The 14,448-nt window shown below is 40.5% G+C and overlaps 1 protein-coding gene across 1 annotated transcript; it reads right to left on the bottom strand.

Moving 5' to 3' along the window:
* Window positions 1–483: 483 nt before the first annotated feature.
* TIMMDC1 (translocase of inner mitochondrial membrane domain containing 1) lies at window positions 484–13,607 on the bottom strand. The gene is made up of 7 exons (XM_061627993.1): window positions 13,385–13,607; window positions 11,338–11,503; window positions 9,987–10,075; window positions 7,237–7,304; window positions 4,735–4,813; window positions 3,407–3,517; window positions 484–892 (listed from the first exon to the last, which is right to left on the bottom strand). Exons 1-7 carry the CDS (start codon window positions 13,537–13,539, stop codon window positions 811–813), a joined length of 750 nt encoding a protein of 249 aa, XP_061483977.1. The 5' UTR covers window positions 13,540–13,607; the 3' UTR covers window positions 484–810.
* Between the last annotated feature and the right edge of the window lie 841 nt (window positions 13,608–14,448).

The following is a 14,448-nucleotide window of genomic DNA, read 5'->3' as shown; positions in this document are numbered from 1 at the left end:
AGTATGATAATCTCAATATAAACCATGACATGAGCGTAAAGAGTCCTCACAGCTGCAAATATCTCTCATATCCATAATCTTAATCTGCTTTCCCTACCCAAAGACCATGTAAAGAAATTTCGTATCATTTGAATCTGAATATAAAATATATTAGGCAGAATGAAAATAAAAATATACAAATTTGTTTTGTTTGGCTGAACAAGAGTTTGGATTGCTGTAAGATTTGGATTTATTTGGACACAAGACACACAACCCTATGGTATTTATTAAGCCACATATACTTTGAAAGTGTTAGGTACCACATGACCTATGAAGAAAAATATGCCAGGCAACACTTGCCTATGAAGATCAATTACTTAATTCACTCCACACTGAACATTGATTTTAATTTCTGAAAGAGGTCCTCCCGAGCTGCAATATTCAAGAGGGAGGAGCATGAAACCCAAGAATTCATATACCAATTAATATGAAAATTTCAAATAATTGTTTTTGAAGTCCTTTATTATTTTAGAGTTCACTCCACTGTTCAGCCTACCAACTCATCCCTGAAGACATCTTTAATATTCCTATGTTATCACAGGCAGGATATCCCATCAAAAGGGAATTCTGAACTTAATATAACCAGAGAAGTATTCAGGTTTATTCCTCTCCAATTAAAGAAGCAGCTTTAATTCATTTGAAGTTGATCTTTTCATTCTCTGATATTACCTGACCGAATCTAGGTGCTTTTCTTGAGAGTTTGTGTCCTGAGTAGTAAGGGCATAAGGAAAACTTGTTAAGAGTAACAATACAAAGACAGCTGATTTCCACTCATGATCTGGGGGAAGCTCCTTCCTGAAGTATATCGTCTGTTTCTTTTGAGATGTTCTCAGTGATGATGAGACGGGTATTCCTAAAACAAAAAAAGGTTGAATTTTTGAGAAGAGAACAAAACTACATATCATGTCCTCGTATAACTGCTACCATTGGAGTTCGAAGATAATCCATTTATCATTGACATATCATGAGCGGACTACAACTAATGGTCTTAGAAAGAGGCTATTCCTTCACACCATCCTCAACATGAAAACTAGTCTTTCCTTACAGACAATCCACTCTCCGATTTGAAATTGCTCATCATTATCAGCAGTATACCACCCAATACGTACATTGATGCAGGAACTAAGCTCTTTAGCAAGCCAGTTATGCCCCTTCATATATTCTGGGAACCCTTTAACAGGACTCAGTAACATCAGCCATGCAATAAAGAGGTTATTCACCTGAACATCCTCCAATATATATATGCCACAGGTCACCAATCCATTGCCCACAGGCATTATAGCACCCATGAAGGCCTTCAGTGGTGCCCCCAGCAGGTAGCCCTGAATCTGAACTTTCATTTTAAAGAAGATTTAACTCTCTAGCCCTCCTAGAAAGAATGTTATACAGCAAAATGTACAGTACCCTTCTAAGAGATTTATGTAAAATGAGCCAGCTTGGTTACTCTTGCCTGTCAGTGTTATTAGTCAATGAGTGAAGTCAGAGATGTGACTAGTAAGTGAGTTGTTTGACACCAGGCAATAGGAACCTTGGGGTCCTAAAGAGCTGCTGTTCTGCCCTCCTTTTAGTGCACTTTTCCTGCTTCTTTTTTTCTAGTCTTTGGAACCGCCATAGTTTGCCCTTTTCCCCTGGCAAATAGATTCCTCTTTCCTGTGCTGGGTTCACCTTGCATCAGGTAGTGCCTAAAAGTTATTTTCTACAATCTGGAAGGCTGTTTGTAGTTTTCAAATGTTCTCCTCCCCTGATGTATTTCTGTTCAGGGGGGTATAACTTTAAAACCAGCATCAAAGGTGAGAAAGCCAACACAGAAACTATGTAGGGAAATACTACATGCAATACAACAAAGTGGAACAGAATTAATGCTTTCTAATCAGTGTGCTCTAGTGGAAAATTAATTTGACATTATTCCCCCTGCCAGCCTTCCCCAACCTAGTGCCCTCCAGATGTTATTGGACTATTACTATCATCATCCCTGACCACTGACTGTTGATCCTCCTAGCTCAGGCTGATGGGAGTTGTAGTCCAAAACATCTGGGGGAAATCAGGATGATGCTCTTTCATCATTTAGAATTACTTACATTGTTAGTTACTTTGGGAAAGCATAACTCCAATATGGGTGTAACCAACCCTTGAGATTCAATTGTGTAGAGTTAAACATATTGGAGCAAAAAAAATCTTAATTTCACATAAATGCTCATGAGGTCTGAACTGGTGGTGACTGACCAGGAACAAGACCTTGGGATTGTAGCGGATAGCTCGATGAAGATGTCAACCCAGTATATGGCAGCTACGAAAAAAGTAAATTCCATTAAGATACTGAAAACTGCCGATATCATAATGCCGTTACATAAAGCTATGGTGTGGCCACATTTGGAAAACAGTGTACAGTTCTGGTTGCCTCACCTCAAAAAGGATTATTGTAGAGCTGGAAAAGTTTCAGAAAAGGGCAACCAAAATGATCAGGAGGATGGAACAACTCCCTAATGAGGAAAGGTTACAGCATTTGGGGCTTTTTAGTTTAGAGAAAAGGCAAGTAAGAGGTGACACGATAGAAGTATATAAAAGTATGCATGGCATGGAGAAAGTTGATGTTTTTCTCCCTCTCTTATAGCGCCAGAACTCTTGGACATCCAATGAAGCTGAATGTTGGAAGTACAAAAGAAAGTACTTCTTCATGCAGCACAAACTATGGAATTTGTTTCCACAAGAGGCAGTGATGGTCACCAACTTGGATGGCTTGGATTAGACAAATTCATGGAGGATAAGGCTATCAGTTGCTACTAGCCATGATGGCTATACTCTGCCTCCATAGTCGGAGGCAGTATGCTTCCAAATACCAGTTGCTGGACAGTGCAGGAGGGGGGTGCTCTTTTCACTCAGCTCCTGCTTGTGGGTTTCCCCCAGGCACCTGGTTGACCACTGTGAGAACAGGATGCTGGACTAGATGGGCCACTGGCCTGATCCAGAAGGCTCTTTTTATGTTCTTATGAGATCACAAGACACAGCAGACTAATAACAATGGAATTTTCTGGTTGTGCCAGTTGCATAGATTTTGAGAGGATTTTACAAACAATTCTAATGCCAAGTCAGGGGCCTCACCAATAGCACATGGGTATTTCTGGATCTACCAGTTCAGATAAGCAAAAGCTCCAGAAAATGCAGAACTAGAAAATTCAAACTCAACAAAAGGTTACTTTTGGTCAGTGTCAAGAGCAGCATGTCACATCACTAGTGAGAAGGGCTAGAGTCACTGTGCAGCATTCCTAGAGGCAAACAGACTGAGTTGCATTTGCTTTCAGGTAGAAAGAGGCAATCCACTCTGGCTCAGACAGTTAGCAATTAAAATGGAACAGCACTGGTCCCTTACCACTCTGCCAGCTTCTGTTCATATAGCTCCCTTCTCTCCCGTTTTCTTCTCTCAATCAAGGTTTCGCCAGCAAGATTTTGCATTGACATCAGTAATGCTCCTGCAGGTAAACTGTAAGACAACACAGGAAGTAAATGTTGCCATATGGAGAACTTTATTACAGACAGCAGCTGTGAATGGGGGGGGGAGTCACATAATGATCGATGTACTATCTCTGCCAGTTCTTGCATCTGCCCCTTCCCTGATTAATCCATTTTGTTTTAAAAAGCAATTGCAAAATAGGAATTCAATTCCACTATCAACCATAAATAAATGTTTCCTCTTCCCTTAATCTTTTTGTAGAATACATTGCCCTACCCATACCATCTAGCATTCAACATACATCAGAACTATTGATGTAGTGCAGCTGAACCAAGTGTCCCAGATCTGGAAAAGGAATCCATCATTCTGTTCTCATAATTAGAAAACATGATTCTGAGTTTAATTTCACCATTAAACCAATGCTCTAAAGGTAGAACCTACATGTACTAAGCATTTAACCAAAAGCACGCTGGGCGGAAAAGCTGACTGAAAACAAAAGGACATATTTTCCAAATTGAAAATTCACCCATCACAGCAATCTATACATTTCTGTTTTAAAGAAATCAGTACTTCTGCCCATTTAAACTGTTTGGAAGATTACAACTCCAGTTTGGGTGATGTGCATGCCTGAGGGGAGATCAGAGAGAATCCTTCAGCTGGCTAGGAGTACCAGTACTCACCTACCTGTCTTCCTTCCTTCTGTGTAAACTGATACTCTTGAGGGAAACCGACCAATCCTTCCAAAATGCCCCTTCCTCCTGCTTCTTCTCCAAACACCAAAGGGAGAGGAGACATCTTGCCTTTGTCTCTCTCTCCTGTAGCATGGAGGCAATGACCAAGCCTGGTCTTTGCACCTCCAACTGAGTTAGTTAGAACTAGACTGCCTTTCCTATCAACTATGTATTTCTATAAATAAAGTAGCTTTTCTTATTTTAACCAAGTCTGATGTCTCAGTGATTTAAAGCAGGGTAGAAGGCTGCTCCTTTACAGGTAAACTCTCTCCTCTCTCTCTCTCTTAAACTGCTCCAATCCACTGTGCTTGCGCTGAACTATAGCCTAACTGATTCTCAAAATAAACATTAGCATACAAAGAAAAACCAATTTCCAATTAAATAGATTAAGAAAAATTGAGTAGGAAAACAGAAGAGGTTTAAGGCTAAACAGAAGAGGGAATGTCTCAATAAAATCCAACCAAGATTCAAATATTGCCATGTAACTATGTGTGCACGCACATGTGAGCAACCTACCCCAACAACATTCCAAAAATGCTGCCTCCAGCCAAACCTCTCAAGCCCAAGTGCATTCTGAACAAGCCTCCTGTGCAAGCTAGAAATAAATAAGAATAGAATCAGATCATGCAAAGGATGTTTGAAAGAAGACTCAACCACACTAAGACAGCTATACTGGCATTCCTTCTGCCTCCCCTTCCCCTATCTTGTGAAATTAGATTCAGCTCCAGGATTACACACTATAGATTCAGCTATGGATAGCTCCAAAAATTACAATTTTATGAAAGACTATGGGGGCTCTGCCCATGTGTTCCACTCACTGATCACCCAGGCCACTCAGCAACCCCTGCCCCCCCCACCAACCCACCACTTCTCCCACCCACCCCCAGGCAACCCCACTCTGCTGCCCCGCACCACCCCAAAGAAACACTGCCACCACACAGCATACCTAGACCCACATGCCCACGCTGTTCGACAACACCCTAAGCTACCGCCTCCCCTGGACAAGCTCCACTAGGGCCATCCTCCTAGACCACACACCAGCCTCCGGCCATGCCCACACACCTGCCTCCGGCCATGCCCACACACCCAGGCGGCTGCCACATAACCATCATGCCTAGGCCACCTGCTTGCTCGCTTGGTTGCTTGCTCGCTTGCCAAGGCTGCCGCCGCTGCCACCACTTTGTCTGCTTGCCAAGGCAGGTGGCAGCAGGTGGTGCAAGTGGCGTGCAGTTAGGGAAGAAGTGTTCATGCTGCAGTTTACAGTGCCACCTGTCTATGGTGCTGCAAACTACACAGCAAGACACTTCCATTTTTATAGAGAGAGAGAAAACACCAGTGTTTCCTGCAGCAAATATATACAGACACCGTATGTATGCCTTAAAACACTCATCTACATGTGTGTATGGTGTCCACACTTAAAGCATATGCTGTTGGAAACATTGTGATAACATCTGTATTTTCTGCAGTAACTAATGTGTAAAACTGTCCCATCTTAGAGCACAACCTGGGAAATCTATATGCTGTCAGGACAACTTAGAAAGCAGTTTGCAGTTTGAACTGATTTTAAAAGTTTTTGCTTATTACAAAAGTTGAGTACTATAAGCAATCAGTATAATGATTACCATCTATGGCAAAAATCTAATAGTGTCAGGCATAAGCAACTGTCTCCTACAACACATTCAAGTCAAAACTGTTATGGTTCACTTTTGTGAAAGGGAGGTTAGTAGTTCCTTCCAGGTTTATGTAAATGGCAGCTGCTGCTGCCTATCATATATGCAGGCTTTAGGCAATCTGGTGCTCCCTTATGAATTAAAAAGAAATCCTAATTCTGTTTAAGAACAAGAAGTAGATACAAGCTGGGAATGCTGACAGGTCATACACTACAACTAGATTTAATAAATATGACAGGAATGCATTGAAATGATCAGCTTTGGGGCTTTCACAAAAGTGAGATGTTGATAAAAAAAGTCTCCTAATAAGGTGAAATTCCTCTCCCACAAAAATACTTTCTTGTGTTCTTACTAAAGATATCTAAGTAGATCATTAATTACCCCTTGGAGTTGTCATAATAACGTTTAAAAATGGGTCAACACAATTTGGAAAAATGTAAAAAAAAACACCACAGGATGCCAAGCAGAATCTATGAGAAGTACCTTTACATGAGGTTTATGTGGAACTCAGCACAAACCCAGCTGAAATAAAATGAAATTACAAAGCAGGACTTGGTGAACTGTTGTCTTTACCTTATCACCTGTAAGAATTTTTCTATATAAGTTTCTGATCTATTTCTGTGGTTCAAAAGAGCCATTTCTATGTCAGAGAACTGTAGCAGTTTCACAGCAGCACAATGCACTAACAGAAAAATTAGGGCAGGAATTAAGTTGATATTTCAAGTGTTTTTAATTATAAGATTTAATTCCTGCATGTACAAAAATACAAATCAGGATCCACTTACAGTACTTTTCCGAGCTAGCCAAAAATTGCTTCTCTAAAGATAAGATTCATTTAGTAGTAAAATCTGACAATTAAAGAGACTGAGACTATTCATCTCCTTTAGTGGATTCCCAATTATCCATTCACATTTAACATGACTTGACAGCAATCCTTTACATATCTACTTGGATGTAGGTTCCAGTGAGTTCAATGGGACTTACTACCTGGTAAGTGAGAATAGGATTGTAACCTAAGTCTAATCCTCTAACTTTATAATCCTTTAAGAACATTTTACCCAAGAATCACTATAGCTTGTACAATATTAATACTGTCATCATACGTGCATACATCTGGAAATGAGTTTCTCTAAAATAAGCAGGACAGAAATGCCAATTTCAAAGATCAGCCTGGTTAAGAAATTTATTTTTTTCATTTCAGACAACAAAACATATTTTTGAACTTAATTAGGGTCCAAAAATACAGCTTAATAGTCCAAGAAGCAAGACTCTTGAGCTCTGGCACTAACCTTCTCTAAGCAACTTTCCTGGCTCATTCAAAAAAGAGCATTCAAGCTAGCAGTCTCACCTCCTGCAATGGCAAAGTGACTGAGGGCATTTTTATCACGGTACACAGACAGACCAACGCTCACTGTGCTGTGCGAAAAAGAAAAACAAGGATTAACAAGAAAAACTAAACAATGGATATAAATTAGAAAGGTTATATAAACTTTATTAATAAACGCTTAATCTTAAACCTATAGAAATTTAAATAATAAATCAAAGTTTTAATGTTTTTATCCAATTTTATTAATCTATGACCAAATTTAAAACTGTGTATTAAATAAAATGCCATATAGCATATTGCTACATGTATATTTTTGTATACCATGTTTTAAGCTGACCAAAAGGTCGAATAAAGGAATTGTATTGTAATGGAAGAAAAAAATATTTCTGAAGGTCCATATGGCAACCTACAATTCCTGACTAAAAATATTTATCAACTCTTCCCATCCAAGATGTGCTGAGTATTTTGAACCACAATAATAATACACTTTTTTTCCTACACAGATTCTTATCTAAACAGAGAAAAGTTATGTACATAGCAGGCTTTAGTTTGGATAATGAACGTGACATTCCAACTTCAGGGACAACTTCAATTAACTGACAGAAAGATTTTTAAATAACTGGACATTTTAATTATGACTGACAGACTAAAAGAAATAAAGGAAAGTCTATCTCTGGATCTGATATAAAAAAGCTGCTACATCTCAAAAAATACAAAATGACAAATAGCACAATCCTAAACATGTTTACTCAGAAATAATTTCCCAATGGGTGCAATGGAGCTTGCTCCTAAATTCAGTGTGCATGGGATTGCAATGTAAGAGTTTCCTTTGCATACAGTTGCATATATTGCACGAACAATTCATTGAATGAAATATATTAATAATAATCAATCTCCATATTAAATTTGGGGGAGATTCTGGTTGAAAGCAGTAGGTCTGGGTGTAATATTTCAGACCATACACACAAAATCAGGGATAGGAAACTTTTTTCAGCCCACAGGCCACACTCCTTTATGGGCAAGCTTCCAAGGGCTGCATGCCAATGGTGGGTGGGACTAGAGGTGAAACTAGATGGAGCAATAGATGTGGCTCTTAAATTTTAATAAACAAAGATATTTATTAAATTTATATTCCACCCTTCCTCCCAGAGGAAGCCAGGGAAGGATTACCATGTATAATAGGCTACCTGAAATATCGTCTTACCCCTTATATACCCAGTCGATCATGCACTTTACAGGTGGGGACCTCCCGCAGATACCATCTTATCAGAAGGTCCATTCTGCACAACACAGGAAGCGGACCTTTAGTGCTGTGGCACCTACCTTTTGGAATTCCCTCCCCTTAAATATCAGACACATACAATCTCTTGTTATCTTTTCAGGGCCTACTGAAGACGTTCCTCTTTCAACAAGCCTTTTAAGTACAGACTTTATCCCAGTCTGCGGCTATGTTGGAACTGCTTTTTAAGATGTTTTTAAAGCATGTTTTTTTTAATGATGTTTGTTTTAATATGTTTTTAAAGATGTTTTGTTTTAACACATTTTAAAGTCTGTTTTTAAGATGTTTTAGAGTGTTTTGTTTGCCACCCTGGGCAATAATATAATGAAATACATAATCCGTGAGACAAGAGCTGAAAATTGACAGATCAGTATCATGTAAGGTGGCAAATCTTCGTGATGATTTTTTTTAAAGGTGTATGTCTCTGGGCTGTATTTTCTTTTGATAGCCCATTCCGACTGGCTGCTTAAGCTTTTTACAATGTCATCAAAATGGTCAACACCATCTTTTTTCTATAATTCTTTTCTAATTCTTCCAATTTAACCTTTAACGTATAAACAAAGCATCCCATTTTAAAATTTAAAACTGCATTGGAAAGCTAATGAATTATCTTACAAATAACTAATTGTAATAATAACCTTATCCATTTTCATGACACAACCCATACATCAAGAAAAAAGTTATTATTTGTCCTCATTTTTATACAGTTTACTTCATATGACACTTTATCAGATCCAGATCTGCACCTAAAGTATATTAGAAAATTGTACGGTACTCTTTTGCCTTTCCAACAAGCCATAGCACAAATAAATTAATTCTGATATGCCATAGTTAGACATATTTGAGCGTATCCACATTTTATGCAATTTTACCCAATGTATGGATAACAGGTAATTTAGTGTTACTGCAAAGAGGTATCTAACAGTTTTTGTGAGTTTAGCAATTGTTCAGTATACATGTTTTATTTACAAATGTTACAATGTTATCATCTAACATTGAATTTTTCTTAAATTTAATTTTAATGCTTGTCACCAATGCAGTTATCTTCTGAGTCCTCAGATTCAACTGCAAAGTCTACATCTGTCTTTTTCTGGTTGGTACATGACTGTAGTTTGCACATAGCAATGCAAGTAAAACCACTGGATAGACGAGCAGTTTGGCAGTTGACAGGAATGCACACACTTGCATGACATCAGCTCCAAAAGTGCAATTGGGGCAGGTGGTTCATGCAACCAGTCAATGACCCGACTGCCGTCTCTGTCTGGCACCCATTCATAATCTTGGGCAAGGTACATGTGGCTGGCTTTGTAAACTGTATCTTCAAATTCCTGCCTGGAAATTGGTCCTAAGAGGGTTCATCAATAGGCAGTTTTATTTAAACTGTCTCATCTTGCAAGTTAAGTGTTCCCAGGAGTGACAATGGTAATATTTTTAAAAAGTTTTCTACCTGTGTAATTCATCTGGAACATTGACTAATAACAGGCACGCTTACTTGAATATTGCTACAAAGGCAGCAACTCTCCAGCTCCAACGCCAGCCATAACGGATGAAACCTCTGGCTGCTGCACGATGTGCAGATTGCTATAGAGAAAATGTCAAAAGTACCATTTTAAAGACATTGGGTTGTATTCAACCAAGTCCTAAGCAGAGTAGACCAACTGAAATTAATGAACATACATTAGCCATGTTAATTAACTTCAATGGGTCTACTCTGAGTAGGATTCACACTGAGTAACAACCACTGTCAATCCATGCTACAAATTTAAAAATATTTTTGCTGATATTAATGAGAAAATGAGGCCTGCTAGTAAGATATCCTATATAAGGACTAAACTATTTGCCTAGAAGCAAAATGAATCTAAGACAAGCCCAAGATCTCCCCTCTCTCACGTTCGTTTGCTTTTGCATGCACATCCCCAGCTGTGCCTTTATGGACGGGGCCCTTGCAACAAAAACAAGTCAGCTGGCTTCACTGTTGCCAAAACATACAACTAATTTGTATGTACATAACTTGATATTTTATTATTTAATTTTTCAAAACTTGGCTCAGAGTTGAATATATGAACTGTCTCCAGTGAATTATCTAAAGCAATATGAAAAGTCTGTCAATGATACTTAGCTTCCTGTTTTCACAGAGGTTAACCTAATGTCTATAGAAAGCCCCCAGGTAGCACATGAAATACCAACTCCAATAATAGAGGTAGTGCATAGCCATCATGACTAGTCACCATTAATAGCCTTGTTCTCCATGACAGCCATTACTACATATTGTGGTAGCGAATTCCACACTTGTAACTATGCATAACATGAAGACGTGCATCCTTTTGTTTCTCATGAATCTTTCAACTTCACTGGATAAGCAATGAAGTTCTAGAGGAAGAAAAAATTCTCTCTATTCATTTTTTCACACCAAACATAATTTTATACATCGCATCCCCCATTTACTCACCTTTCTTCTAAACTAAAAAGCGCAAAACATCATAGCCTTTTCTCACAGGGAAAGTGCCCCAGCCACTTGATCATTTTGGTTGCCCTTTTCTGCAAGTTTTCAAGCTTTACAATATACTTTTTAGGGTGAAGTGACAAGAATTGTACACAACATTCCAAGTATGGTTGCACCACAGATTTGTATAATGGTACTATGATATTGGTAGTTATGCTTCCAATCCCTTTTCTAATGATCCTTAAAACAAGATTTGACTTTTTCACAGTGGCACACACTGAATGTGTTATTCACCACAACCATGGTTCTTTTCCACATGCAAGTCATCAAGGTAAAGCTTAAAAACTATCCAGATTTAGATAGATTCAATATGCTCTACCATGCCAGATATTGTGCATACCGCAGCATCCAGACGATTGTGGTAAATCTCTCCTTCACTTTGTTCAATGTACCGTTTCTTGGCATATATAAAACCAGGTACACCTCCATAGACCAAGCCAATAATACCGCCTGAAAATGTTGCTTTGATGATATTAACAATTTCTTCTGAATATTGATTTTGTTCACTGCAAAAGAAAATGCTTCATGAAAATTCAGTCTTCAGGAATTGTCTGACATGGTTTCTATGAAGTCATCCTTATCCTTCAAAAATCCCCGTCACCCGTAACACAGCATCAGCATTAAATGAAGCAACATTATCAACAGAGGCTGAGAATGTCTGTAAAGCTTGCAAAAATTCAGCTTGCAAAATCAGTCTGAAAGATTTTTAGCAATTATAAGGTCAAGCTGAAAAATATCAGTGGCTATATTTGCATAATAGGTTTACATGATTGCAAGACTGGACACTTTTGCGTTCAGTTTTAAATAACCACAACTCAACATTATAAAGTCTTTATCAAATACACTCACTATGACAAGTTCAGTGCTGTCATCTGCAAGTGTAACAAATGTCCAACATTCCTCTTAACTTTGAAGCTGCAGAAGGGGGTGGGATTATTCAAGCATTTGCCTAGCAATTCCCACTACCTCCCCTAGGCTGGAATTGGGAGGAAAGCCAGATATTGTCTGGCACCTGCATGGCCAAAGAAGCTCAGCTACAAAGAGATGAACTGGGAGCCCACCTCCCCAATGGACTTTTCCTGCTCCAGAGCAAGAAAGATGGGCGGGGAAGAGTGTTAGTCACTGCTGGATGCAGGTGCCATGTGTTATGTTATCTTACGGTTTATTTATTTGTGGACCTTCAGGCTGCACTCAAAAGCATATGCTTCCCCCCCAACCCCGGGTCTTTCCCTCAGAAAAGGACAAGAGAGTTGAGAGCTATTGTCCAAAGGAAGCTGCTAAGCCTACTCTGCCTGCACCTTCAGGCGGCAGCACCCAACAAGTCCTACCCAGCCTTTCCCTTCATAAAGCCAAATGGGGGAAGGAGGATGCTGGGCACCACTGCCTGAAGAGGTGCACCGTGGTGCCTGAAGGGGCACAGAGCCCCACAGCACACATTTCCTCCAGTCTTTCCTTCAGGAGGAGCTGGTGACTACAACTGTTGGCTTGACCAAAAAGGGCTACCAAAATTAGTTAACCGCTAGCACTATGACCAAAGCTGGATAAACTGGGCCTTCTTAACTATGGTTTACTGAAACAAGCCAACGCCTAAATGTGTTTTACAAAGTTGGTTTGTTTCAATAAATCACTGAGTAAACTACAGTTTATCCAAGTTTAGATGCAACCTCAAACTGTAGTTAATGGAAAACCAACGCTTCTAATAGCCTCAGGGCCACACCGGAGGAAGAGAGAGCAGGCAGCTGCCATCAGTCTTCTGAAGTCGACAGCAGTTCAACTACATTTCAAAATAGGATCCAGACCCATACAGCCATGAAGCTCACTGGGTGTGCCTCTCAGCCTCAGAGGGAGGCAATGGTAAACCCCCTCTCAGTACCGCTTACCATGAAAACCCTATTCATAGGATTGCCATAAGTCGGAATCGACTAGAAGGCAGCCCATTTCCATTTTTTCCATGTTTTCAAAAGTGGCACTCGGAATCTTTCATTCCAGGACTTTAGAAGCACACAGGGCAAGTACCACACCATCCATAATGCTACCGCTCCTAACACACGCTCACGTTTAAGATTTACAGTCTTTCTAGCAGCACTTGTAAAATGACAGCATGGCGTGTCTGCTCCCTATAGGAAGGGTAGACTGACCCTAAGCCAGATACTGTACTGAGGACTTCTCTTTGGGCCGGAACTTCTTTTCAATGCTGAACATGCCCTGAAACCCGGTGAAACAAAAAGGTGCTGAGCGCCTGCCTCTGAGCGTGCGCAGCGAGCCTTCAAGTACAAAAAGGCGCTACTGCAGTATAGGATACGCGAAGGGAAGGAGTCTGATTCGGACAAGCGCGCCTTGCATTTTACAAAACTCCCTCCTACTTGTGTGCCTCAGGCAGGACTCACTCTCGGCGGAAGACCTCCCGCAGTCTTTCCCATCCCGAGTCCGAAGGCTGCGGCGGCCAACCCACAGGCCAAAGCCTCGCGTCTGACTGCTCCGCGGCCAGCGCGGGAGCCAGGCCAGCGCTTCCGTCGGCCGAGGCTCGGGAGAGCGAATCCATGGCGAAGCCGCCAAGCGACGGAAATCAATGGAGCTGGGCTCCTCCGCTTCTCCTGGCGCCTTTTCCTTTCCCTCAGCCTTAGCGGAACTGGGCGAAATGGGGACGCGCCGCCCTGCCGCCCTGGAGGACGCAGTGCACCTGAAGCTTCCCTGGAGCCTGGAAAACTTTCTCACTTGATTCTGCAAAGTGGGAGCGCTCAGAGGCGATGTTTTCCTCCCCCACCCCCGAAAATCTTGCAAGCTGTTCTGGAGTTTACCTTGCAGACATGCAGCGTTCGCCTCTTTTCTTTCCCTATCACCCCTTATTGCGGTTAAGTCGAAGTGATTTGAGGTTAAGAGCCGAGTAGCAAGATGCTATTGAGGACTGTCGCCTAGGGTGGCCAGCTATAAGAGACGGAGTTTCAGAAGGTGTCATTTGCATAGGTACAGAAACGGTTACAATACCTTCTTTTATACAACTATTAAAGGCTCAGGAGCCTTTTGCATCTGACCACTGAGGAACAGCAACGACGCCCTGCACTTCCAAAGCGTAAAGCCTACAATAAATAAAAACCCATAGGATTTCTGTGGAAATGGACTGCAAGTCGATCCCTAATTACGGCTACCCTGTGAATAGGGTTTTCATGGTAAGTGGCTTTCAGAGGGGGCTTACCATTGCCTTCCTCTGAGGCAGTGACTAACTAGCCCAAGACTTCATGGCTGTGTGGGGATTCAAACCCTGGTCTCCCAGGTTGTAGTCCAGCACCTTAACCACTACACCACACTGGCTCTGTGGCATATGAATAATAATTTGTATGTATATAGAGCTTTCACTTGACATAAGAACTCAAAATACTTTCCTATATTGTCTCAGTAACCCTTTCAAGATTCTTATAAAGCAGAACAATATAATTCTCTTATTGCAAGGAGG

Source organism: Rhineura floridana, chromosome 5, assembly GCF_030035675.1.
Source record: "Rhineura floridana isolate rRhiFlo1 chromosome 5, rRhiFlo1.hap2, whole genome shotgun sequence".
NCBI classification, from domain to species: domain Eukaryota; kingdom Metazoa; phylum Chordata; class Lepidosauria; order Squamata; family Rhineuridae; genus Rhineura; species Rhineura floridana.
The sequence above is the reverse complement of the archived record's forward strand: the minus strand, read 5'-3'. Positions and strand labels throughout refer to the sequence as shown.